This window comes from Delphinapterus leucas, chromosome 6, assembly GCF_059928025.1.
Source record: "Delphinapterus leucas isolate spDelLeu-1000000601 "Yukka" chromosome 6, BTC_Dleu_Yukka2, whole genome shotgun sequence".
NCBI classification, from domain to species: Eukaryota; Metazoa; Chordata; class Mammalia; order Artiodactyla; family Monodontidae; genus Delphinapterus; species Delphinapterus leucas.
The window spans coordinates 116864745-116888453 of record NC_143134.1 but is presented as its reverse complement, the minus strand read 5'-3'; the positions used below and the strand labels follow the sequence as shown (position 1 = coordinate 116888453).

The 23709-nt window shown below is 50.6% G+C and overlaps 1 protein-coding gene across 2 annotated transcripts in view; it reads right to left on the bottom strand.

Annotated features, from left to right (window-relative positions):
* Nucleotides 1-23709, bottom strand: part of LRSAM1 (leucine rich repeat and sterile alpha motif containing 1) — a 47055-nt gene that overhangs the window by 2587 nt on the left and 20759 nt on the right. For both annotated transcript variants that reach the window (XM_022578680.3, XM_022578681.3), the window contains exons 12-25: nucleotides 23399-23428; nucleotides 22859-22981; nucleotides 22359-22498; nucleotides 21482-21526; nucleotides 19529-19599; nucleotides 12567-12666; nucleotides 11102-11189; nucleotides 10024-10098; nucleotides 8405-8485; nucleotides 6776-6871; nucleotides 4761-4859; nucleotides 3655-3786; nucleotides 2459-2540; nucleotides 786-919 (exon numbers count right to left, since the gene is read on the bottom strand). In XM_022578680.3, the coding sequence (XP_022434388.2) occupies nucleotides 786-919; nucleotides 2459-2540; nucleotides 3655-3786; nucleotides 4761-4859; nucleotides 6776-6871; nucleotides 8405-8485; nucleotides 10024-10098; nucleotides 11102-11189; nucleotides 12567-12666; nucleotides 19529-19599; nucleotides 21482-21526; nucleotides 22359-22498; nucleotides 22859-22981; nucleotides 23399-23428 (1296 nt within the window). The remainder of the gene's footprint in view (nucleotides 1-785; nucleotides 920-2458; nucleotides 2541-3654; nucleotides 3787-4760; nucleotides 4860-6775; nucleotides 6872-8404; nucleotides 8486-10023; nucleotides 10099-11101; nucleotides 11190-12566; nucleotides 12667-19528; nucleotides 19600-21481; nucleotides 21527-22358; nucleotides 22499-22858; nucleotides 22982-23398; nucleotides 23429-23709) is intronic.

The following is a 23709-nucleotide window of genomic DNA, read 5'->3' as shown; positions in this document are numbered from 1 at the left end:
TCTTTTTAGTAAGTTATCCTAAGTAAATAACCAAGGATGTGCTCCAAATTCTGTTCAAGGCTGTTCAGTATAGCACTGTTTGTAATAACAAGAGCTAGGAAGCCACCTCCAGGGCCCAGAGCAGGGGTTTGGTTAAATTTATAACCACCAAGGCCCCCTGTATCACCGCATTCCCTGAGCCCAGCAAAAACCACAGGGTAGGGCTTCCCTGGTGGCGCAGTGGTTGAGAGTCCGCCTGCCTATGCAGGGGATATGGGTTCGTGCCCCGGTCCGGGAAGATCCCACGTGCCACGGAGCGGTTGGGCCCGTGAGCCATGGCTGCTGGGCCTGCGTGTCCGGAGCCTGTGCTCCGCAACGGGAGAGGCCACAGCAGGGAGAGGCCCGCGTACCGCAAAACAAACAAACAAAAAACCCATAGGGTAATCAAACTGCTAACGTGGCAACCTTTCCTAAGCAGGATCACACTCTGGGGGGAGGGGGAGTATTTTACGTGCTACATGGCTGAATTTTTATAATAGGCGTCAATTTTGTTACAGTTTTTAAAACAGGTTTTAAAAAGTCTCTTCAGAGAAAATTGTGTTGTTGATATTTAATGACTTAATACATATACGAAGGGAAACTTCCTAAGTGGGAGAAAAAACTCTTGAAAAAAAGAAAAAAAGGCCCAGAAAATGATGTTAGCATTACTCATGTTTGGGTAATGGGATCATGGGTCATTTTAATTTCCTGTTTTTTGCCCGGGAGGCTCCGGACGGCAGGCACTGGGCCTGCTGCCCCAGACTTACCTCCCGTTCCAGGCACACAACACATTCTGAGGTCTGGGCCTCCAGCTCCGCGCAGGGGGCTGATGGTCTTACTGCCTCGGGAAGCTCCTCAGGGGCCGTGGGGAGGACCTCGCCTTGGGGTGGTTTCGGCAGCTCTGTGGGGACAGAGACGCTGAGGCAGGGTCACGCCCACCCGACCCCGATCCCTGGGGCCTCCCCTGGCCCCGTCTGCCCCAAGTGGCAGGCAGCTGGAGCGGGATGGGATCCGACCAGGACCCTGCCTTCCTACACACCCTCTTATTTCTCTTTGCTGAGCCTCATTCCCCCACCTGTAAAACGGGACAGCTGGGGCACCGGTTAATTGGGGCCTCTTACCCCTAACACACTCTGAATCCTTCACAGCCACCCTGCAGGTAGGGCTCATCACTGTCAGAGATGAGAAATCGGAGGCTCAGAGGGGGAAACCACTTGCCCGAGGCCACAGGGCCATCTGGTGGTAGAGCTGCCCCGCAGCAGCCCTGGCTAGGACCGGACCTTGCTCGCAGATTCTCCACCCAGGGGCCCAGGCGCAGGTGGCCCAGAGGGGCAGGGAGAGGAGTGAGCAGCTCTCAAGGCTGCTCCCCCTGTCCCCTGGCAGAGGCCCCAGCATGTCCCCTGCCTGGGTCCCAACCGCCGCGAACGAGGACATCAGAATCGGTCTCTCTCATTATCACACCACGTGCACCAGCGACACCCCCAAGTCTCTCTCCATCCCTGATCCTCATCCCCTCAGTTCATGTTTTTCATTTATTCTACGGGTTAAATTACAAGTAGTATTTTTTATAATTGTATTTTTTATAATTGTAAAAAAACTGAAGTTTTTTTTTTAAAAAGCCTATCACAACCACTCTAGACCCTCTAGGGGTATCATGGTGTCCCCCCCAAACCATTACTGTAAGGGGGCACTTCTATATTTAATAATAACACATATTGAGTCCTGGGATCAGAAAGAGAACTGTTGGGAAAACTCCTGAGGCTCTCCTGCCTTCTGGATCTCAGAAGCCTTCCAGCCCAGCCCCTCCCTGCAGGGCGGCCACAATCAGGAAGAAGCCCTAAGGGTTAGAGTTAGGGTTAACCTGTCTCTGCCTCAGTTTCCTCATCCCTCAGATGCGGGTAACAATGGTGCCCACCTCACGGGGCTGCAGCAAAGGTGACCTGACATGGTGGTCGTCAAATGCCTGATACCCATCCTGCTCGGCACACAGGAGACCTTCCCCTGGGTCAGCCACAGCACCTGCCCTCTCCCGGGCCTCCGGATGAGGACAGGGCACCTCCTTCACAACCATCACAAACACCTTTCTACGTCCAAACCACAGGCCTGTCCTGGGGCGCAGTGCTGGGCACGGGGTGGGCGCTGGGTCTGGCTGATTTCTCCCTCTACTCCAGGGATCCTGAGTGTGTGGTTCCTGACGTCTAGTAGGGTGGGTTTAGGGAAGCCAGAAGGGTCCTGAAACTGCTATAGGAAAAGTTCCTTTTTTTTCCATTTTTGGAGCCTGCTTTTCCCATTTATAAATTGTTCCTTTAGGAGGGAAGCTTAAGGACTGGCCAGGGTTAGAAGTGGCCCTTAGGACTCATCCTGAACTGTAAACAGGTGACCCCCCCAACCGCAGCCCACACGTAAGGGCTCTGCTCAGAAGAGGGCTCAGCATCAGTACCTGGCCGGGCCCTGGTCACGTCCAGCAGCTCCTGGGCTCTGCGCAGGATCTGGTGCCGCAGGCCGGCTTCCGAGACGCCCACCTGCTTGGACCAAGGAGGGCAGGTCACGGCCTGGGCTGGGCAAGGGACCTACTATGCAGCACGGTCAGAGCCACTACCTCCTCCCTGGCTTCTAGCACCCTCAGCTAGAAAGGTGGAGGCCTACAAGGGCCCGACAATCCGTACAGCAGAGGGAGACACTGAGGCCCAGAGGGAAACCAACACCAGTAACAGCTACAGTTTAGCAAGTGCGAAGCCCGCACAGGGGCTGTGCTGACAGCTTCAGCCGCATGACCTCCCATCACCCCCGTGACGACCAGGAAGTCAGGACCCTCTGTCACAGTTTGCACGGTCAGGTGGTTCACACCGAGGCTGAGCTGCTGAGAAGTGGCCGTGCCAGAATCACACAGTCCCTCAGCCTCCAGAGAGAGTGCTCCTGAGCGTGGGTGACACAGTCGTGTCGCCCTTCTGAGCCCCGGTGCCTGCGTCTGCCGAGGGCCGGGCAGTACAGCAGAGCGGTCAACAGCACGGACCCCGGCACCAGGCCAGCCACCTGGGCTGGAGTCCTGGCTCTGCCGTGCGACCTCGGGCCAACTGCTGCCTTGCCATTCTCAGCCTCCTCAGCCGAGAGGTGATGAGCGTCAGCACGTGCCCGCCCAGGCTGTTGGGAAGGTTCAACGAACTGGCGTGTAGAACATGCTTAGGACAGCGCCTGCACTGTCAAGTATTTGCCGGCATCGCTATTTGTCTCTTTTGAAGGGTAAATGAATTAGTGCAGCATGTACCAGGCTCGGGCAGCGCTGCTGCTGTGATAACTGTAAAGCCATGGGGTGGGGAGGGGGCTGGTCCAGATGAGCTCCAAGGTCCTGGCTGTCCAGCCCTACACGGTGAAGATCCAATCTGAACGGGGGGGGGGGGGCGCACGGGGGGCAACAGTCTGGGGTCAGCAGCACCCATAGCCCTGGCTTTTGTAGCCACATGACTGGGGGCAGATGGGGCACATGTTCTGGCCTTCTTGGGAGCAAGGTGGCCCTCTGACAGCTGATGACATGGGCCTCACCAAGAACTGCGTGAAGAGCAAGTGGCCTCCTGGCTGGGTCGGGCCAGGGCCCTGCCCGCCGCCCTCGCCTCCCCCCGAGGGGCAGCTGCTGCCCACCTTGGCCAGGTCCCCAGGGCCCATCCGGCTCAGCATGTCCAGTGAGATGCGGTGGTGGGCGAAGATGGGAAGGTAGTGCTCGGCCGACAGCTCCACCAGGAGGGCCACCAGCTGGCGCTCCAGGCCTTCTTCCTGCAGGACAGACCCAAGGGGAGAAGCCAAGCGCACCACGGATGGGGAAGAAAACCAAGAAGCCATTACTTACTCACAACAGCAAACGAAGAGTTCAAATACATACAACATAATATGTAAAACGTATTCTTGGAACTTTTCCTACAAAAATGGATATGTAAGGGCATAGAGATAGACATACGAGAAAGTCAGTTCACTGCCACTCTGTAAACTTGACAACGTAAGCAGCTTAAGCACCCATCAAGAAGGGACTGTTTAAACAAGTGAGGGCTCACGCAGATCCTAAACGCTGTGCAGTCGTCTGGGAACAACGAGGAGATCTACGCACACGGGCCTGGACAACAGCCTGTCACTACTGTGGGGGGGAAGGAAGTTGCCAGAATAGCCTTATAGAAGGGCTCCTGTTTGTTTTCGGTCGTGCCACATGGCTTGTGGGATCTTAGCTCCCCGACCAGGGATCGAACCTGTGCCCCCTGCAGTGGAAGCGCAGAGTCTCAACCACTGGACCTCCAGGGAAGTCCCAAGAAAGACTCCATTTTATTAAAAAAAAAAAAAAAAAAAAAAGGGTGTGTGTGTGTGCATGTGTGTGAGAGGGGGAAAGGGGGGAGAGGGGGAGGGGGGAGAGGGGGAGGGGAGAGAGGGGAGGGGGAGAGAGGGAGAGAGGGGAGGGGGAGAGAGGGAGAGAGGGGAGGGGGAGAGAGGGGAGGGGGAGGTGGGGGAGACTGGGGACCACGTCTGTCCCATCCGCAGCCCCTGCGCTGGTGAGCGCACAGCGGGCTGTGGGTCTCTGCTCTGCCCAGAAGTGACTGAAAAGTCACCAGAACCAATGCTCCTCCCTCTTGTTTCTGTCCCTGCCCGGGGGACCTGGTACACTTAGTCACCAGAAATATGAATGGAATTAAACTGGACAGGTCAGGAAGCCAGGCACCGCTGAGGCCAGAGGCTCCTGCAGGGTGGGCGCCAGCAGTCCTCACCTGCAGCTTCAAGGACAAGGGTTTCTGGTTCAAGAGCCGCTGATACTGAATCAGCCAGTAATTCTCCTGCTTAGTTTCGCTTTTGGCTTCTAACTCCGTCTGCCAAGAAGGAAGCAGACACTGTTAGTTACAAGTCAGTGAATAGAAACAATGAGTGACACCTGTGAACTCTGCTCCTCTGAGCACGTGGATGACTTGGTATTTTACAAAGAACGTGCCTACCCACTGTTGCCTCACCCTTTAAACTGCTGAGCCCGGAGAGGCAGGAAGCATCACTACCCCCACTTTACTGCTGAGAACCATCTCAGACACAGCATACCTGGTGGGGGGACCGGAACCTGGGCTGCTGACACCTGGTGCCCGCCCCCCTTCCCCAGCCATCATGACTTGGAGGGGGACACCTTCTCATCTGCTTACGGGAAGAGCAAAGTACTAGGCAGCCGTCTCCTTCCCCCAAGAAGGCTTAGTGTGTCCTCTGGGTGCCAGGCAGGGAGAGAAATAAGATGCTAAGGACACCTTTGGCTTCTGGAGTGGGCTTCACCTGACAAAGCCGGAGAATTATAAACATGCTATTCAAGCCGATTCCTCCATCACTCACACATTCCTGAGCGTTGTTCTGGGTGCTGAGGACACAGCAGTGAACACACGATACTAACAGCAGCAGCAGCAACGTCAGGGCACTTCGTGCCAGACCGCGCTGTGCACTGGGAGATGCCCTTGTACTTAATTCTCACGATTCTGTGAAGTAGTTTCTACTTCACAGGTGCAGCCGCTGAGTGATTAGTTCAGAGTGAATACCAGCCAGCCCAAGGTCAAAGAGCAGCCCGTGTCGTGGCCAGGATTCAGACCCAGGTCTGTATTGCTCGGAGCCTGTGCTCTCAACCACCAAGCCACCCACCCAGGACTGCAGCCGCGCGCTGGGGGTCGGTGTGATGTGGGCGGCAGGATTACACTGCAGGCATCTCCCCAGCTCCCCCTAGTGGTCCCTCCTGTACCTTGCCGAGCTGGCTCCCCTTTTCCGGCCTGGCCCTCTCTGGGCTGTGGGCACACTTCTCTTTGGGAGCCCATGACCCTGATGGTCATGTCCTGATGAGGTGCACAGTGAGTCCCCAAGGCCCCTTGAGGGCGGGAGCACACGGCCACGGCATGGCTGCCCCTTACACAGCACCCAGGGAGCGGGTCACACATTAATGCAATTTGAAGGTGATGGCAGTGAGGCACCGTGAGGAACAGGCAGCTTCTGACTGGCACAAACACACCATCTGGGCTCGTGCAGGGCTCGGGAAGAAACTGGTCTCCCTCCTTTCCATCCCCGGCACAGGGCCTGGCCCACGGTGGAGCTCAGAGGACGTCTGGGGCGGTAACAAGGCCACAGGAAAGACTGGGTCCTGATCACTCAGGTGCACTTGGGCTCTGGAGGAAGTGACCCTGACCTGCCCCCCTAAATGGGGCTCTGCCACCCTGATGATGTGCCAGAGAGTCAAACCCATCTGGGTCCAGGGGGCAGTTGGGCAACTCCTGTCGAAGGCTTGCTAAATGGTCTGCCCTGGACACACCAAGTACTCTCCTGAGCATCTGTCCTGAGCAAATAAATACCCGCGGCTGCTCTCAAATACTTAGCTGCCGAGACAGCCTTGCTTATTAAAAGTAAAAAACGGGAAGTATGCTCGACAATAGGCCAAACAAGGGCCCATCTCAATGCAGCCACGGAAGGAACGTAGAGGACACGAAAGACAGGAAAGAGCAGGTGCGAACGAGCTGGTTGGAAACGGGGGCGCAGTTCCGTGTTACAGGCACATACACGCACCACGATAAACATGCATCCCGATGTTTGGAAAACATACCTCAAAATATTAGCAATAGACAACTCTCAGAAGTGAGATTCTTTTCCTTTGTACTTTCCATTTTTTCTTTGATGAACTATCACTAGACTAATGAAAGTGTTCCTAAGAACGGCAAGAGCATTTAGGGGAAGCAAACCCATGAGCGACTCTGGACGCGGAAGCCAGACGCACCAGGATCTCCCGGAGCTCCTCCTCTCGCTGTGTCTTCTCTTTGAGCAACTGCTGGAGCAGGGAGCTCAGGACCCAGCGCTGCTCCGAGATCATCTCCTGCAACACAAGACCATGCCCAGCGCTGGGAAACTCGCAGTACCCCGGCCCAAGAAGTCCCCGCAGCGCAGCGGCAGGATCCCCCTCACTCAGTTCTCAGCTGGCAGCTGGGGGCCACAGTGGGTCCGACTCCATTCAAGGCTCTGTCCCTGATCTCAGGCTGAGAGTTGGGGAACAGAGCAGAGGGGCCTCTCTGCCCAAGCATCCCCTCCCCACCTTCTCACCAGCCTGTACGTCCCTTCTCCAGGGGGTAAGGCCAGGCACGGGATCTAGTGACCGAAGACAGTGCAGTGGTAAGAAACATCAAACAAAGGGAATGACAAGCAGCAGGTACCTGACTCCAGTCTCACTGACTACGGAGCACGTGGGCAGAAGCAAACAGCAGGAGGGAGGGTGGGTGAGGGGCCCACGCCAGCCAGGAAGGCTCTACGCAGACGGAGTGATGTGCAAACCCGAGAAAGCCCCATTTGTGTCTGCGTTCCACTCTTCTCCTCCTCTTGGAAACCCCATGGAGACCCCGAAAACAGGAGCCCCACAGCTCTAATGGGCAGGATGCATGGGCACCCACCAAGCACGGTGGCGGTTGCATCTTCTTTCAGAGCTCCACCAACCCCGCAAGGCTGAGGCCTTTCCATTTGCTAGCCCACTCCTCTCTGATGGCCCCGAGACACAGGCTGGGCCTGGAAGACTATTTCCCTTTTATGCAGGGGAGACATGGAGGCCCAGGGAGGGGAAGTAACCTGCCTAAAGTCATACGGTGACAGACCCGTGGGACTCCAGACCTCAGCGTTCTTCTCCTGCATTGAGAAGCCCATGAGACAAATGAAGACTGCTCCACTGAGGACAGACACAGGGACGGTGACAGACAGAAGGCCCTGCTCAAAAGCCTGGTACGGGGCACATGTCCTCACACATCATTGATCCAACCCTTCTGCGTACAGCTGGGGAGACTAAGGTACAGAGAAGGGAAAGGGGCTGCTCCTCCCCGCCTCCCCAGCCAGGTCACACAGCAAGACTGTGCGAGGACAACCCGGGTCCCAGATTTGCAGCCCAGAAGGCTGTCTGCTAGTCTCTGCAGGCTCCACATCTGTGTGAGCAGGACACCCAGGCTGGAGTTCACAGAGCCACAGCTGGGCCCTCTCCTCAGACATCCTTGGAACACCAAAACAGCTCCTTCCCCAGAGGATGTCACCCGTGAGAACCAGCACCGCAGAAGCATGACTTAGAGAGACACGGAGCTCAGTAGCAACCCAGCTCCAAAACAAAGAAAACACGGAGATGGAGATGCAGCCTGGGTGAGCCTTGGCAATGAAACCCTCCTTCCTCTGACCCTCCTGCCTAGCAACGGGCTGATCCCAGCCCTAACCTTCGCCTGCGCTGGGCTCGGCCCCCAGACTGGGCTCCCACGAGCCTTCTGGGGCCAGGGCATCCTCCAGCATCACTGCCTTGTCTGCTGGAGAGCAGCTGAGAGGCAGTGGGGGCATTAGTTGGGGGTGGGGTGGGGGACAGGGCAGGCTAGGGAGCCCTACATACCTGTAGTGCCTCTGTGTCCAGGGATTTCCTCTTTAACTCCAGCTGTGTCAGCTGCAATAACTCAGTTTCTATTAACTTAATCTAAACAGAAGACGAGACAGGGGTTTTTTAATTCACATTAACCACGGTTTAATTCTGTGCCGCTGCTCTTGGATGGCCAAGTGGATCTAAGAATCCTTTCTGGGGGCGCTCTGCAATGAAGGGGACCTGTGTACCTTGGGAAGCTCATCAGCGGGGGTTTAAAAAGAATTCGTTATTTCATGGCCCTGAATGCTCTGCGGCGTGGACCCTCTTGTCCTGGACAGTACTGCTGATCAAAAGCCGGGCACAGGGCCAGCCCAGAATGGGTGCTGATCAAGGTATGTGGAATGAAGGGGCTTTCCTTCAAGGTGAGGACCAGAGTGAAGAACAGACACGGAATTCGCAACGAGCCTCTTCCCAGTCCAATTCTCTTGCTTCCTCTAAACAGCTGTCACAGAGGAGCGCAGAGGGCAATGGAAGGGACTGGATAATAGTAACAATAGTAGTAGCTGATGTTTATTGAGATTCCACATGCTAGGACTGTGCTCTGCAATTTATTTGCATCATTTCATCAATACCTATTAGGAGGTATTATTGCCTCCATTTTACAAACAAGGAAACAGAGGCTCAGAGAGGTTAAGTAACTTGCCCAAGGACACACAGCGGGTGAGTGTGCCCTTTCCTTGGGACATCCCTGCTTGTTTGAAGGGGAAGAGCTGGCCTGGTGGGTCAAAACCACCCATAATGAGAATGTCTGGGAGTCACCACATACCTTCAGGGTGTGACTGGGGGCTTTTAGCCCTCGGGGTCAGACCCCATGGCCAGTGACTTCTCTACCCTGTGCCTATGACCTTTGTCCCTATGTTCCTATGACCCCACCAACCCCTGGTCAGAGGAATGAGATTCATGTCTGGCAATGTGGGATTGAAATTAAAGGGGGAAATAAAAAGGTAAGTTGGTTTTGGCAAAAAAGAAAGAGAAAAAAACAACCATGCAAAATGTGAAATTCAAAGTGTGCTGAATACGAGGTGACATGCGTCCCGTAGCCTGAAAGCTCGCTCTGTCTGCTGCCACCCAGGCCACGCGCTCAGGGAGCCCAGCGAGCCACACACAGCCCTGCTGGAAGCGGGTGGCCAAGAGGCCCAGCGTGGCGTTCGCCCAAGGCTGCCCGCAGGTCAGCAGCAGAGCCTGGACAAGAGCACAGCCCCTCCCCTCCAGGCCCAGGTCACTTCTCAGCTGACACCAGGCCCTGCCTGCTCGCTCAGGTGGGGGTCAGCCTGTCCCAGCTCCTCAATCTGAGCCAACGGGGACGCTGGGGTCTGAGCCGGCTGAGGAGTCCTGCCTGCGGCTGCCAAGCAGTCAAGGCCTCCTGTCCCTCAGCCCTGGGCATCATGAGAAACAGCAGGCACAGGTCTCACCTGCTGGCATGCACAGTGCTGCCCCAGGCACCTCCTGACACCCTGAGTAGGTTCCATGAGGCTCAGTGAGGGGAGGGAGGTGCCGGGGAGACCTCTTGCCGGGCTGGCCTGGAGCCCCTTCCTCATGCCTCTGAAAGCCCACAGGGCGGGTCTGGGGGGGAGGCCGCAGCCTGCGCTCACCTGCTTCCGGATCTGCCGATGCATCAGGTCCTTCTTCACCTGGAGAGCCTCGAAGGCCGCCTTCTGCATGGCGCTCTGCAACAGAGAGCACGGCCACTCAGGGGGCCCGCAGGGAAAACAAAATCTGCGTCAGACACCTTAATGTATGCCTTTTCTGTTTCTTAGAGAGATGACAACTTTTCAGGTTACTTGTTTAATTTTTTAAAATAATACTTATTTAAGCGCTTACTACGTGCTGGACACCGTGCTCAGGGCTCTTCCCGCGCTGCACGTGGAAGAGGTGATGACGAGAATACCTTCACTGCCCCATTTCACAGATGAGGAAAGTGAGGTTCGGAGAAGTGAACCGGCTGGCACTAGCATGCAAGTCTGTCCAGCTCTCAGCCTCACCTTAACCACGAGGCCTGACATGCCCTCTAAGAAACAGAGCACTTTCCTCAGACAATCTCACAAATACTAAGTCAAAGCGTTTTGGAAGAAGAGAGAGATAGGAGTTGGGGAGAAAGGAGAGAGGAAACGATGAGTCAGGGAGTGGCAGGACAACATCACAGAGGAAGAAAGGAGGGAGGTGATGCGAGGGTCGGGAAATGAGACTCCAATAGGGCCTGTGGGGAAAGCTGGGACTGAACAATTTGGACACAGGAGGGAGGAAATCACAGGGGTCCCTCCTGGTCCCGTCCACTCAGTAGCACCTGCTACACGCCCGCTAAGCCGGCGGGAGAGCAGATGGAGGTGCGGCGGGATTGGAAGGGAGGAGTCTGGAGGCTCACTCCACGGGGTGGGCACCACCGCCTTCTGCCCATTATGTCCTCATGATGGAGCCCCACGCAGCACAGGGAGCGGCTGCCTGGGGAGGGCGCTTCTCTAGACTTCAGTGAGTGGAAACGACCACCCAGAAAGGCCTCTCCCTGCCCCCTCATCCTCATGGTCAGTACGTTTCTCAGCTCTCTAAGCATCTTGGTTCTTGCACACTGTCCAGGAGTCCAGGACAGCGCCTCCACGTGGAGTTCTGCCGCTCTGCTCCGGGCTCCCCGCGTCCCTCCTGCCCCCCTCCTGAGCCCCTGCCCCCAGGGCTCACCTCCTGCAGGATCTGGCTAATGGCTTTGTTCTGATCCATCTGTTGCCAGGACAGGATCTGCTGGAACCGCTCATCCATTTCAGCCATGCTGCCAGAAACACAGCAAATTCATGAACGTTTCCTGAGCACCTGCTATGTGCCAGGCACCTTGGAGGAGATGGAGATAAACCATTTATTCATTCAACAATACTCATGGAGCGCCTGCTGGGGGCCACATCCTGGGCTTGGGGGGGCGGGGTGGACATGGAGCTTTGTCTGAATCCCATGGCCCTGGATGGAGGGTGACGGAGTCTCTGTCTCCAGAGCTGGGGAGATGATCTCCCGGGCCCCGTCATCCACCCCGCCACTGGAATCCTTCCTACGATGCCCCCCCCCAAAGTGGCTGCCTGGCCTCTGCCCACCCACCTCCACCAACAGGGAGCTCATGACCTCCCAGGTGAGCCACTCAGGCTGAGAGAAAGCTGTCCTTCCTGGGCACTAACGTCTCACCCTCCACCCCAGTGTCTCTCACCCTGGCCATGGACCTGCTCTCATCGCCCTAGAGCAAGTCTAGTGACTTTGGCACAAAAATCCAAACTCTGCAAACCTAATATGTCCATACTTTGGTACAATCTTGGTTTTAAGTTTGTCTGTTTCACAATAGTAGCTGTTATTTATTGGACCCTTATGTGGCAGACAGTATGATCATTAATGCCCATTAAATCCTCCAACAACTCTAGGAGTAGGTACTGTGATTTATCCCCTTTTTTCTGATAAGAAAATTGAGGCTCAGGGAGGGAAAATAACTTGCCTAAGACTTCACAGTTAGTTATAGAAGTGGGATGTGAATCCACGACTGTCTGGCCCTAGTGCCCACGCTCCTAAAAACAAGGTCACACCAGCAGGAAGGAGGGAGACCCCCTGCATCTGCAGGGACACGGGGAGGCTGGCGTGCTCCAGGTGCCCGGGGGCGCGGGGAGGAGGTGGCACCTGCGCTGGAGCCACCCAGGTGGGAGGAGAAACACAAGGGCAGCCAGGGCTGTTGGTCTGTCCCTGTCTGGGGCTGCTAAGCATCAAAGGAGCTTTTCTCAACTGGCTCTGCCGGGCACTGCAGGTCCTTCAACAAAGCCACGGTGCTGGGGTGAACTTGGAAGGCCAGACCCAAAATGGCTGTCAGCATGAAGGCAACCCCATCACCATCTCCCCTCCAGTGCACCCCACCCATGACCCCCGGAGATTTATAAGTACACCATAGTCAAGAGCACACTGCCTGGGTCAAACCCGAGCTCTGTCATCGGCTAGTTGTGCTTCCTTAGGGTCCAACTAGAAAAGTCACTTAGACCAGCGGTAACTTGCTCCTGACATCATGGCCCAGGGTGGGGTGGCCCGAGGCAGGAGATTCCAGTGCCAGCTCTCACCCTACGGTTCTGGGCCCTGAGCCAGCTCCCCAAAGTCCCTCACTCGGGAAGCCTCTTCCTTACCTTACCTGGAACAGGCCTGCTGGACCAGGTTCTGCCTCTGAGACTCGTAGGCCATCTGGATGAGCCGGCTGTTACAGCTCTCGGTCAGCATCTGTTGCATGGCCGCTGTGGAAACATGGGGGTGGGGTGGGGACAGGGCTGAGCAGCCACTCCTGGGGGGCCTCATGGGCGTTACCTGGGCATCCACCTGACAGTCACCTCACAAAAAAGTCTCTCTTTTTTTAAACTACAGAAGTAACTTCAGCTTGAAAGTCTGATTAGTTGTAAAACACTGAACAACATACCCATAATCTTCTGTAATCTCGTCACCCAGAAGTATTATTACATTTTGATATATGTTCTTCTGGTTAATTTTTAATGCATATTGATGGATTTTTTTAAAAGTTCACTGAAAGAATTAAAAGCAGGGACTTGAACAGATATTTGTATACCCATGTTCGTAGCAACATTATCCACAATAGGCAAAAAAAGGTGGAAACAACCCAAGTGCCTACTGATGGACAAATGGGTAAACAGAATGTGGTCTATCCATGCAACGGAATAATAATCAGTCTTAAAAAGGAAGGAAATTCTGACATAAGCTACAACGTGGATGAACCCTGAAGACGTTACGCTATGTGAAAGAAGCCAGTCACAGAAGGACAAATACTGTATGATTCCACTTATACGAAGTACCTAGAGCAGTCAGATTCATAGAGACAGAAAGTAGAATGGTGGTCCTACAGGGTCCGGGGGAGGGGGCAGTGGGGAGTTCCTGTTTAGCGGGTACAGAGTTTCCCTTTGGGATGATGAAAAAGTTCTGGAGATGGATGGTGGTGATGGTTGCACAACAAGGTGAATGTACTTAATGCCACAGAACTGTACACTTACAAGTGGTTAAAATGGTAAATTTTATGCTTTGTATATTCCACCGTAATAAAAGAAAATTAAAATGTTATCACACTAAATATACCACTTTCTCACCTTTTATGAATGCATCCCTGTGTCAACATGCTGACGTGATGTTAATAGCTACAGAATACTACAGTGCCTGGATTACCAAAGTTTAAGATAATCCTCTGTTTCAGAGCATTCGGAGTCTTTCTGCGATTATTAAATGATACTGCTATAAATATCCTTGCTCAGATATCTTTGTGCACATCTATTTGATTATTTCCTAGAATAATTCTTAGAAGTACACAGTTTTAAGGTCATGGATGATGTATGCAAGTTACCCTTTCTGCCCTCCAGAAAGAGCCTGCTGATTCATGCTCCCTTTGGCAGCAGCACACAGGACAGCCTGATACCATACGCCCTCTACAACTCTGGGTTACTACCCTTTCTTGCCTTTTTGTTATTTTTATTGAAATTTTTCAGTTATAAAAATAATACATGCTCAGTTTCTAAAATAGCTAATAGGGAAGTTTGAAAAGGTGGAAAAGAAAAGATCCCTAACACTGAGCCTATTTCCAATTAGTTAATTTGATAAACATCCTTCCAGAAATGCAAACACAATCTTTCTCTTTATAAATGGTGGATGATGGTGACCTTTAAAATAGGGACATTGGAGACCTTCAAGATGGTGGAGGAGTAAGACGTGGAGATCGCTTTTCTCCCCACACATACATCAGAAATACTTCTACACGTGGAACAAACCCTACAGAACACCTACTGAACGCTGGCAGAAGACCTCAGACTTCCCAAAAGGCAAGAAACTCCCCACATACCTGGCCGTGTAGCTGACAGGGTCTTGGTGCTCCTGCTGGGTGTCAGGCCTGTGCCTCTGAGATGGGAGAGCCGAGTTCAGGACATTTGTCCACCAGAGACCTCCCAGCTCCACGTAATACCAAATGGCAAAAGCTCTCCCAGAGATCTCCATCTCAATGCTAAGACCCAGCTTCACTCAACACCAGCAAACTACAGTGCTGGACGCTCTATGCCAAACAACTAGCAAGACAGGAACACAACCCCACCCATTAGCAGAGAGGCTGTCTAAAATCATAATAAGGTCACACATACCCCAAAACACACAACCGGATGCAGTCCTGCCCACCAGAAAGACAAGATCCAGCCTCATCCACCAGAACACAGGCACTAGTCCCCTCTACCAGGAAGCCTATACACAACCCACTGAACCAACCTTAGCCACTGGGGGAAGACACCAAAAACAACGGGAACTATGAACCTGCAGCCTGCGAAAAGGAGACCCCAAACACAGTAAGTTTAGCAAAATGAGAAGACAGAGAAGCACACAGTAGATGAAGGAGCAAGGTAAAAACCCACCAGACCAAACAAATGAAGAGGAAATAGGCAGTCTACCTGAAAAAGAATTCAGAGTAATGATAGTAAAGATGACCCGAAATCTTGGAAACAGAATGGAGAAAATACAAGAAACGTTTAACAAGGACCTAGAAGAACTAAAGAGCAAACAAACAATGATGAACAACACAATAAATGAAATTAAAAATTCTCTAGAAGGGATCAATAGCAGAATAACTGAGGCAGAAGAACAGATAAGTGACCTGGAAGATAAAATAGTGGAAATAACTACTGCAGAGCAGAATAAAGAAAAAAGAATGAAAAGAATTGAGGACAATCTTAGAGAACTCTGGGACAACATTAAACGCAACAACATTCGAATTATAGGGGTCCCAGAAGAAGAAGAGAAAAAGGGACTGAGAAGATATCCGAAGAGATTATAGTTGAAAATTTCCCTAATATGGGGAAGGAAATAGTCAATCAAGTCCAGGAAGCACAGAGAGTCCCATACAGGATAAGTCCAAGGAGAAACACGCCAAGACACATACTAATTAAACTATCAAAAATTAACTACAAAGAAAAAATACTAAAAGCAGCATTTAAGAATCTGTAAAAAATACAAGCACATGGAGGCTAAACAATACACTACTTAATAACCAAGAGATCACTGAAGAAATCAAAAATTGCCTAGAAACAAACAATGAAAACACGATGACCCAAAACCTATGGGATGCAGCAAAAGCAGTTCTAAAAGGGAAGTTTATAGCAATACAATCCTACCTCAAGAAACAACACCTCAAACAACCTAACCTTACACCTAAAGCAATTAGAGAAAGAAGAACAAAAAAACCCCAAGTTAGCAGAAGGAAAGAAATCATAAAGATCAGATCAGAAATAAATGAAAAAGAAATGAAGGAAACGATAGCAAAGATCAATAAAACTAAAAGCTGGTTCTTTGAGAGGATAAACACAATTGGTAAACCATTAGCCAGACTCATCAAGAAAAAAAGGGAGAAGACTCAAATCAATAGAATTAGAAAAAAAAGAAGTAACAACTGACACTGAAGAAATACAAAGGATCATGAGAGATTACTATAAGCAACTATATGCCAATAAAATGGACAACCTGGAACAAATGGACAAATTCTTAGAAAAGCACAATCTTCTGAGACTGAACCAGGAAGAAACAGATAATACAAACAGACCAATCACAAGCACTGAAATTGAGACTGTGGATTAAAAATCTTCCAACAAACAAAAGCCCAGGACCAGATGGCTTCACAGGCAAATTCTATCAAACATTTAGAGAAGAGCTAACACCTATCCTTCTCAAACTCTTCCAAAATATAGCAGAGGGAGGAACACTTCCAAACTCATTCTACAAGGCCACCATCACCCTGATGCCAAAACCAGACAGATGTCACGAAGAAAGAAAACTACAGGCCAATATCACTGATGAACACAGATGCAAAAATCCTCAACAAAATACTAGCAAACAGAATCCAACAGCACATTAAAAGGATCATACACCATGATCAAGTGGGGTTTATCCCAGGAATGCAAGGATTCTTCAGTATATGCAAATCAATCAATGTGATAAACCATATTAACAAACTGAAGGAGAAAAACCATATGATCATCTCAACAGATGCAGAAAAAGCTTTCAACAAACTTCAACACCCATTTATGATAAAAACCCTCCAGAAAGTAGGCATAGAGGGAACTTACCTCAACGTAATAAAGGCCATATATGACAAACCCACAGCCAACATCGTTCTCAATGGTGAAAAACTGAAACCATTTCCACTAAGATCAGGAACAAGACAAGGTTGTCCACTCTCACCACTATTATTCAACATAGTTTTGGAAGTTTTAGCCACAGCAGTCAGAGAAGAAAAATAAAAGGAATCCAAATTGGAAAAGAAGTAAAGCTGTCACTGTTTGCAGATGAAATGATACTATACATAGAGAATCCCAAAGATGCTACAGGAAAACTACTAGAGCTAATCAATGAGTCTGGTGAGGTTGCAGGATACAAAATTAATGCACAGAAATCTCTAGCATTCCTATACACCAAAAAAAAAAAAATTAGAGAGAGAAATTAAGGAAACACTCCCATTTACCATTGCAACAAAAAGAATAAAATACCTAGGAATAAACCTACCTAAGGAGAAAAAAGACCTGTATGCAGAAACTATAAGACACTGATGAAAGAAATTAAAGATGATACAAACAGATGGAGAGATATACCATGTTCTTGGAAGAATCAACATTGTGAAAATGACTCTACTACGCAAAGCAATCTACAGATTCAATGCAATCCCTATCAAACTACCACTGGCATTTTTCACAGAACTAGAACCAAAAATTTCACAATTTGTATGGAAACACAAGAGACCCCGAATAGCCAAAGCAATCTTGAGAACGAAAAACGGAGCTGGAGGAATCAGGCTCCTGGGCTTCAGACTATACCACAAAGCTACAGTAATCAAGACAGTGTGGTCCTGTAACAAAAACAGAAATATAGATCAATGGAACAGGATAGAAAGCCCAGAGATAAATCAACGCACATATGGTCACCTTATCTTTGATAAAGTAGGCAAGACTATACAGTGGAGAAAAGACAGCCTCTTCAATAAGTGGTGCTGGGAAAACTAGACAGCTACATGTAAAAATGAAATTAGAACACTCCCTAACACCATACACAAAAATAAACTCAAAATGGATTAAAGACCTAAATGTAAGGCCAGACATTATAAAACTTTTAGAGGAAAACATAGGTAGAACACTCTATGACATAAATCACAGCAAGATCCTTTTTGACCCACCTCCTAGAGAAATGGAAATAAAAACAAAAATAAACAAATGGGACCTAATAAAGCTTAAAAGCTTTTGCACAGCAAAGGAAACCATAAACAAGATGGAACGACAACCCTCAGAATGGGAGAAAATATTTGCAGATGAAGCAACTGACAAAGGATTAATCTCCAAAATTTACAAGCAGCTCATGCAGCTCAATATCAAGAAAACAAACAACCCAATCCAAAAATGGGCAGAAGACCTAAATAGACATTTCTCCCAAGAAGATATACAGATTGCCAACAAACACATGAAAGGATGCTCAACATCACTAATCATTAGAGAAATGCAAATCAAAACTACAATGAGGTATCACCTCACACCAGTCAGAATGGCCATCATCAAAAAATCTGCAAACAATAAACGCTGGAGAGGGTGTGGAGAAAAGGGAACCCTCTTGCACTGTTGGTGGGAATGCAAATTGATACAGCCACTATGGAGAATAGTATGGAGGTTCCTTAAAAAACTAATAATAGAACTACCACACGACCCAGCAATCCGACTACTGGGCATATACCCTGAGAAAACCGTAATTCAAAGAGTCATGTACCATAATGTTCACTGCAGCTCTATTTACAATAGCCAGGACATGGAAGCTACTTTTTTTTTTTTTTTTTTTTTTGCGGTACGCCGGCCTCTCACTGTTGTGGCCTCTCCTGTTGCGGAGCACAGGCTCTGGACGCGCAGGCTCAGCGGCCATGGCTCACGGGCCCAGCCGCTCCATGGCATGTGGGATCTTCCCGGACCGGGGCACAAACCCGTGTCCCCTGCATCGGCAGGCGGACTCTCAACCACTGGGCCACCAGGGAAGCCCTGGAAGCTACTTTATAACAATTTGCCATGTAACCTAGATTCCTATAACCTGGACTGTAACTTTGTTTTAGCTCATGTGGGAGCTTTCTTTTCAAAGTATGTTTAAATCCTCCTGATTTTTTTCCACCCCTGCACTAATCCTCTAAGGGAGATCAGCTCCGTGCTTTGTGTCCACCTAGAGGGGTGGGATAGGGAGGGTGGGAGGGAGACGAAAGAGGGAGGAGATATGGGGATATATGTATAGCTGATTCACTTTGTTATAAAGCAGAAACTAACACCATTGTAAAGCAATTATACTCCAATAAAGATGTTAAAAAATAATAAAATAAAATAAAATAGGGACATTAATGATATGATACCTCATCAGGAGATAGTAGGATGAAATGGTGTATGGAAAGTGCTGGACCACTGCCTGGTACACAGTGAACCTTGGCTAAAGGTGCACACAATATCCCATTCTATCACTCAGGCTCTGAAGAATGGGGTGATCCAAAAAGAATCATTCCTTATTTTAAATAACGAGGAACTGCCTCCTTGCCTTCCCTGCCACGTGGCTTGATGTTCTCAGGATCAGATGGGGAGATCTCCCTCTTGTTTGTGTGGACAGCGTGGTGCCCCAGGACCACTCAGGGAGCGACAGGAAGGCGAGTTCCCAGGGGCTCAAGAGGCCACCGCAGCCCTTGAGGAGAGTAGTCCTAACAGCCACGCTTTGCGAACAGCTCACTTTGCGCCAGCATGATCTTACTGACCCTCGTAATGACCCCACGAGGCAGATAATTACCCTTCTCCCCATTTTATAGACATGAAAACTGAGAGGGGCCAGTAACGCCCCTTAGGTCATACGGCTTGTGCCTGAGCTGGGATTCTGAATCCAAGTTCAGCTGACCTCAGAGCCCATGCTCCATGACGGGACTTGACCACTCCTCTTGAGGGGTAACACTCAGCACCCTGTATATGTGACCAAAAGGGGGATGGCTGCCCCCTCCTGCCCCTCAGTTGGCCACACTCTGCTCCCAGGACCCTGCCCTGCCCTACCCTACCCCACCCTGAGACTCACAGGCAATCTCACGGCGCCGTAGGTTCTCTGTCTCCTCCTGGGTTATGGACATCAACTGTTCCATTCTTATTCTAGAAAAAGATCAATCCATTCATTCAGCAAATGTATCAGTAACATTCCCAACAGGGAATCCCATCAGATGAACACCACCTCCTTCAAGAAGTCCTCCCAGATGTGAGAACTTAGGCATACTCTGAATGCCCACGGCATCATGCGCCTCCACTGGGGCCCTGTTAACTTTAAGAGTTTCTTGCATAAAAAGATAAACATTCCCTTAGAAGAATGGGGCAAGGATACAAACAGCCAATTCACTAATGCTTAAATAAAAGTGACCAAAGAACATATGGAAAGATTCTTAACACCACTGATAATGAAAGAAGTAAAATCTTTTCACCTATCGGGTTGGCTGAGATTAAAAAAACCGATAACCACTGGTGATGGCAGTGAAGGTGGAGAAGTGGGTACTTCATATACTGCTGAGAGGAGTGTAAACTGGTAAAATGTTCTTGGAAGGCAGTCTGGCAATACTATCAAAGTGTTCTTCGAATATTTCCTTCAAAAACATTCACATAAGTGCGTAAGGGTATATCTAGAAGATATAGATATATATAGATATATATAGATATATATATAGATATTACAGTAATATATATTGTTTGTAATTATGAAACGCCAGAAACCACTTAAATGTTCAGAGGGCTAATTACGTAAATTATGATATAATGATATAGTGGAATTCGCTACAGCTAGTACAAATAATGAGGTTTTGGGCATGGAAATACATCTGTGATATAATAAGTGAAAATTTAAAAAGTAATGGCATGTATGTATGTGCATGTCACTTGTGTGTACACTTTTTGCCCCCCACACCACACTGGCACAGTGGCTGGGAGGGGGACAGCATCCTTTAATGTTTCTCGCAGGGTCTGACTTCATTGGAAGCAGCATGTATCGTCTGAGCACTCCTGCCTCCTGCCCAGGCCCACAGGCTGCTCAGGGGAAGGCCGTATCTGGTGCGCATCCCTGGACCCTAGGCATAGCCCAGGCCTAGCCCAGAGAGGGCACTCAGTCAGCGTGCTGAATAAGCGATGCCTCCGGCCACAGCTCAGCTCGGCCTAGACCAGCCTGGCTGCCACCGCTCCCGGCTGAAGTGGACAGGGTGGTGGGGTTACACTGCAACTCCATGGGAGCCCCCTGCAGGAGGCCTGCACAGGCAGCCAGGAGCCAGGAAGGCTGGGCCCACGGGGAGGGGAGGCTCCCGCAAAGCACAGCAGCCAGGTCCACACTGACAGTCTAGGGTCCCTGAGAACCAGGAGGGATTCACATTAATACCCGGGGAATGGGGGGTAGGGGCTGTCCCTCCATTTCTAATCACTAAGGTGGGCACCTCAGTGCAGTCGATTTGAAACATGCAGAAAACACAAAGGGGAAAAAACAAGATCACCACCTCCAATTCCTGCCTCTCAAAAATGTTCAATGTCCTTTTGCTTTCTGAGCACAGATCTAGGCAGAGTGTCTTTAAGAAATGATATAGTGTAGACACCACTTTTCCACTTAGCAATATGGTGTATTTCCCTTAATAAGGAATGTTCTTCTATAAGATATTTAATGGCTACAGATTATTCCTCTGTACATAATTTACGTAACCAGGTTTTTCTTCCCAGAAATGTGGACTTTTTTCTATTGTTTTATTCTAAAAATATAGTAGGACATTATATATACATTCTTATTCACATCTCTGAATTTTTCTCAGGAGTGTCTATGTGTTTTAACAAACTTGAAGGCAGCGATTCTTTCTAATTCAATACTTCCTGAGGAGGTGAATCTCCTCATAGCTTTAGGAAAACTTTCTGGCATAATCCTTGAGAATCACAAGACCTTCTCTCCCCAGAGCCATGCATCCCCAGGAAGGAAGGCAGCGCCCAAAACAACCCACTAGAGCAGAACACTTACCTTTCATTTTCCAGCGACTTCAGAATCTCAGAACTTTTCTTTTGCCTGTGGAGGAAACCATGAAAAGCCTGTAGTCACCAGCGGGCCCATTTCCAAGAGAATGGCTCGGGGGGGCCTAGGCACCGACCACTTACGGCCTCTGTGTTCTCAGGCTAATTCCTCAACCACTCTAGACCCCAGCTCCTCATCTGTGAAATGGGAATAATAATTTTTAAAAACTTCATGGACTGTTGGTAATGAGTGAATGAGAAAATAAAAAGTGCCTGGCATGTAACAAGCCCTCAACAGATGGCAGCTTTCACGGGCGCCCCTGGTGGTGAGCGCACTGTGCACGGCAGGCTAGCCGGCTCCCTCCGGCTCTGCATTAACTGCGGGCGAGGGAGGAGAAAGAGACTCAGAGGATAGTGGAAAGGGAGGCTGGAAGCAATGGGGGGGGGTGGTGGTGGAAGCCTGTTTCTGAAGTCTTTCCCCAAGAGACCCCCAACTAACCCTTCTCGGGCTCCCTGCAGCTCTTGCCTTGGGCAGGATCTGTGTTAAAGCCAATCTCACTATAAGGCAAGTGGCTGTCCTCAGTATGACTGGTGACTTGGAACCCAAAATGTTGGCACGGGATGTGATTTTGACTTGTTAAACCTACCTATTTTACAGATGGGAAACTTGGGAGGCAAAGCTGCAATCAGTAGCAGCCCCAAAACAAGAGGCAAACCTGGTCATGCCCAGATCACCTTCTTTTTAAGCTGGTGTGAATTGCAGCACCGAGACCTTGGGCAGAATCAGAGACCGTGAGGGAGAAATGCACCTCTATCCTGAGCTCCTCAAAGGGTATCAGGTGGGGGAAGGTCTCTGGGTCTGGGGGCCGGGTGGATGGGAGCCTGACCTCTGATTCTCCTGCAGGAGCTTCTGGATCCGGTTGGAGATGTTCTGCTCTGTCTGCTTCAGCTGCTCCTGCAGCCGCTGCCGCTCTGCATCCAGGTAGCGCTGGCGCTCGCTCAGGCCCTGCTCCAGCCGGGACTGCTCCTGCGGCAGGACAGGCAGAGGTCCCGAGTCAGTGGGGGGAACCACCTACCCACCCCCAGACGCCACAGGGCAGCCAGGGGCCCTGGCCTGGGATGCGGAGACTAGGTTTCCTGTCTCTGTCCTGCCAGCCCTTTCCACATGACCTTGGACCAGGTGTGTCGCTAGGCCTCAGGGTGTCCAGGCACCAGAGCAGGCTGGATGAGATGATCTGTATAGACAACCCCCCCACCCCATGTCCTGCGGGGGGAAGTGAGAGAGCTCACTCCCACCGCCTTCCCACATCAGAGGGACCTCAGCCTGAGTCAGGAGCCCCTGGCAGAGGGAGCAGACAGGCCTGACTCCACTTAGGCGCTCACGAACCTCCTTGACCGTCTGAAGGATCTCGTCCTTCTGGCTGTTGCTCTGCTGAAGGAGCTGGGCGTGCTCTCGCTGCCCGAGTTCCAGGCGCCGTTCGAACTCGAGTTTCTCCAGCATCTTTTGTTCCTGCAAGAATGTAGATCCCGGTGAGTATTGGCACAGGCTCTGTGGGTGTTAGGACATGACAGCAGGGGGAATCCACCCCCCAACTCTGAACGGTACAGGCGACAGGTCTGAACACTGAGCCTCACCCCCGCAGGGCCCGACTGTAATAAAACGGGCTCTTCACTGGCACGGGCTAGTGGTTTAGAGCCTGGGGTTGGGCTCAACCTCTCCAAGCCTCAGTCTTCTCATCTGTCAAGTGGAGACACCCTCCCAGCCACCGAGGCTGCGTGAGACTGTGGTGAGGCAACGTATGTAAGGGGTAACAGTACTTTACTCTCTAATTTAGAGCCAGGAAGAACTTGTTTCCTCAAATCTTTTATAATAGTTGAGATGTTTAATGAGAAGAAAAGTGACAGAGGACAAAAGGCATTTTCTTACCTTCCTCTTCTCATAGTCTGAGAACCTATTCTGGGAGGAAAAAAAGAGAGTGGGGTCAAGAGAAGGTGGGCAGCAGCGGTTCTCGCTGGACAGAGTCCCCGGGGCAGCCTGACACCACTCAGATTTGCAGGCACATCCAGACGACTGCATCAGAGGGCTGGGGTGGGTGGGATGAGGGGGATGGTTGTTTGATAAAGGGTTCCAGATGGTTTTGGTGGACACGAGGGTTGAGAATCACTGGGCTTGGCCCACTGTAGGAAGGTCTTCAAGGCAGTTCTGTTGATGCAGCACTGAGAAGGCATAGTGCTCCG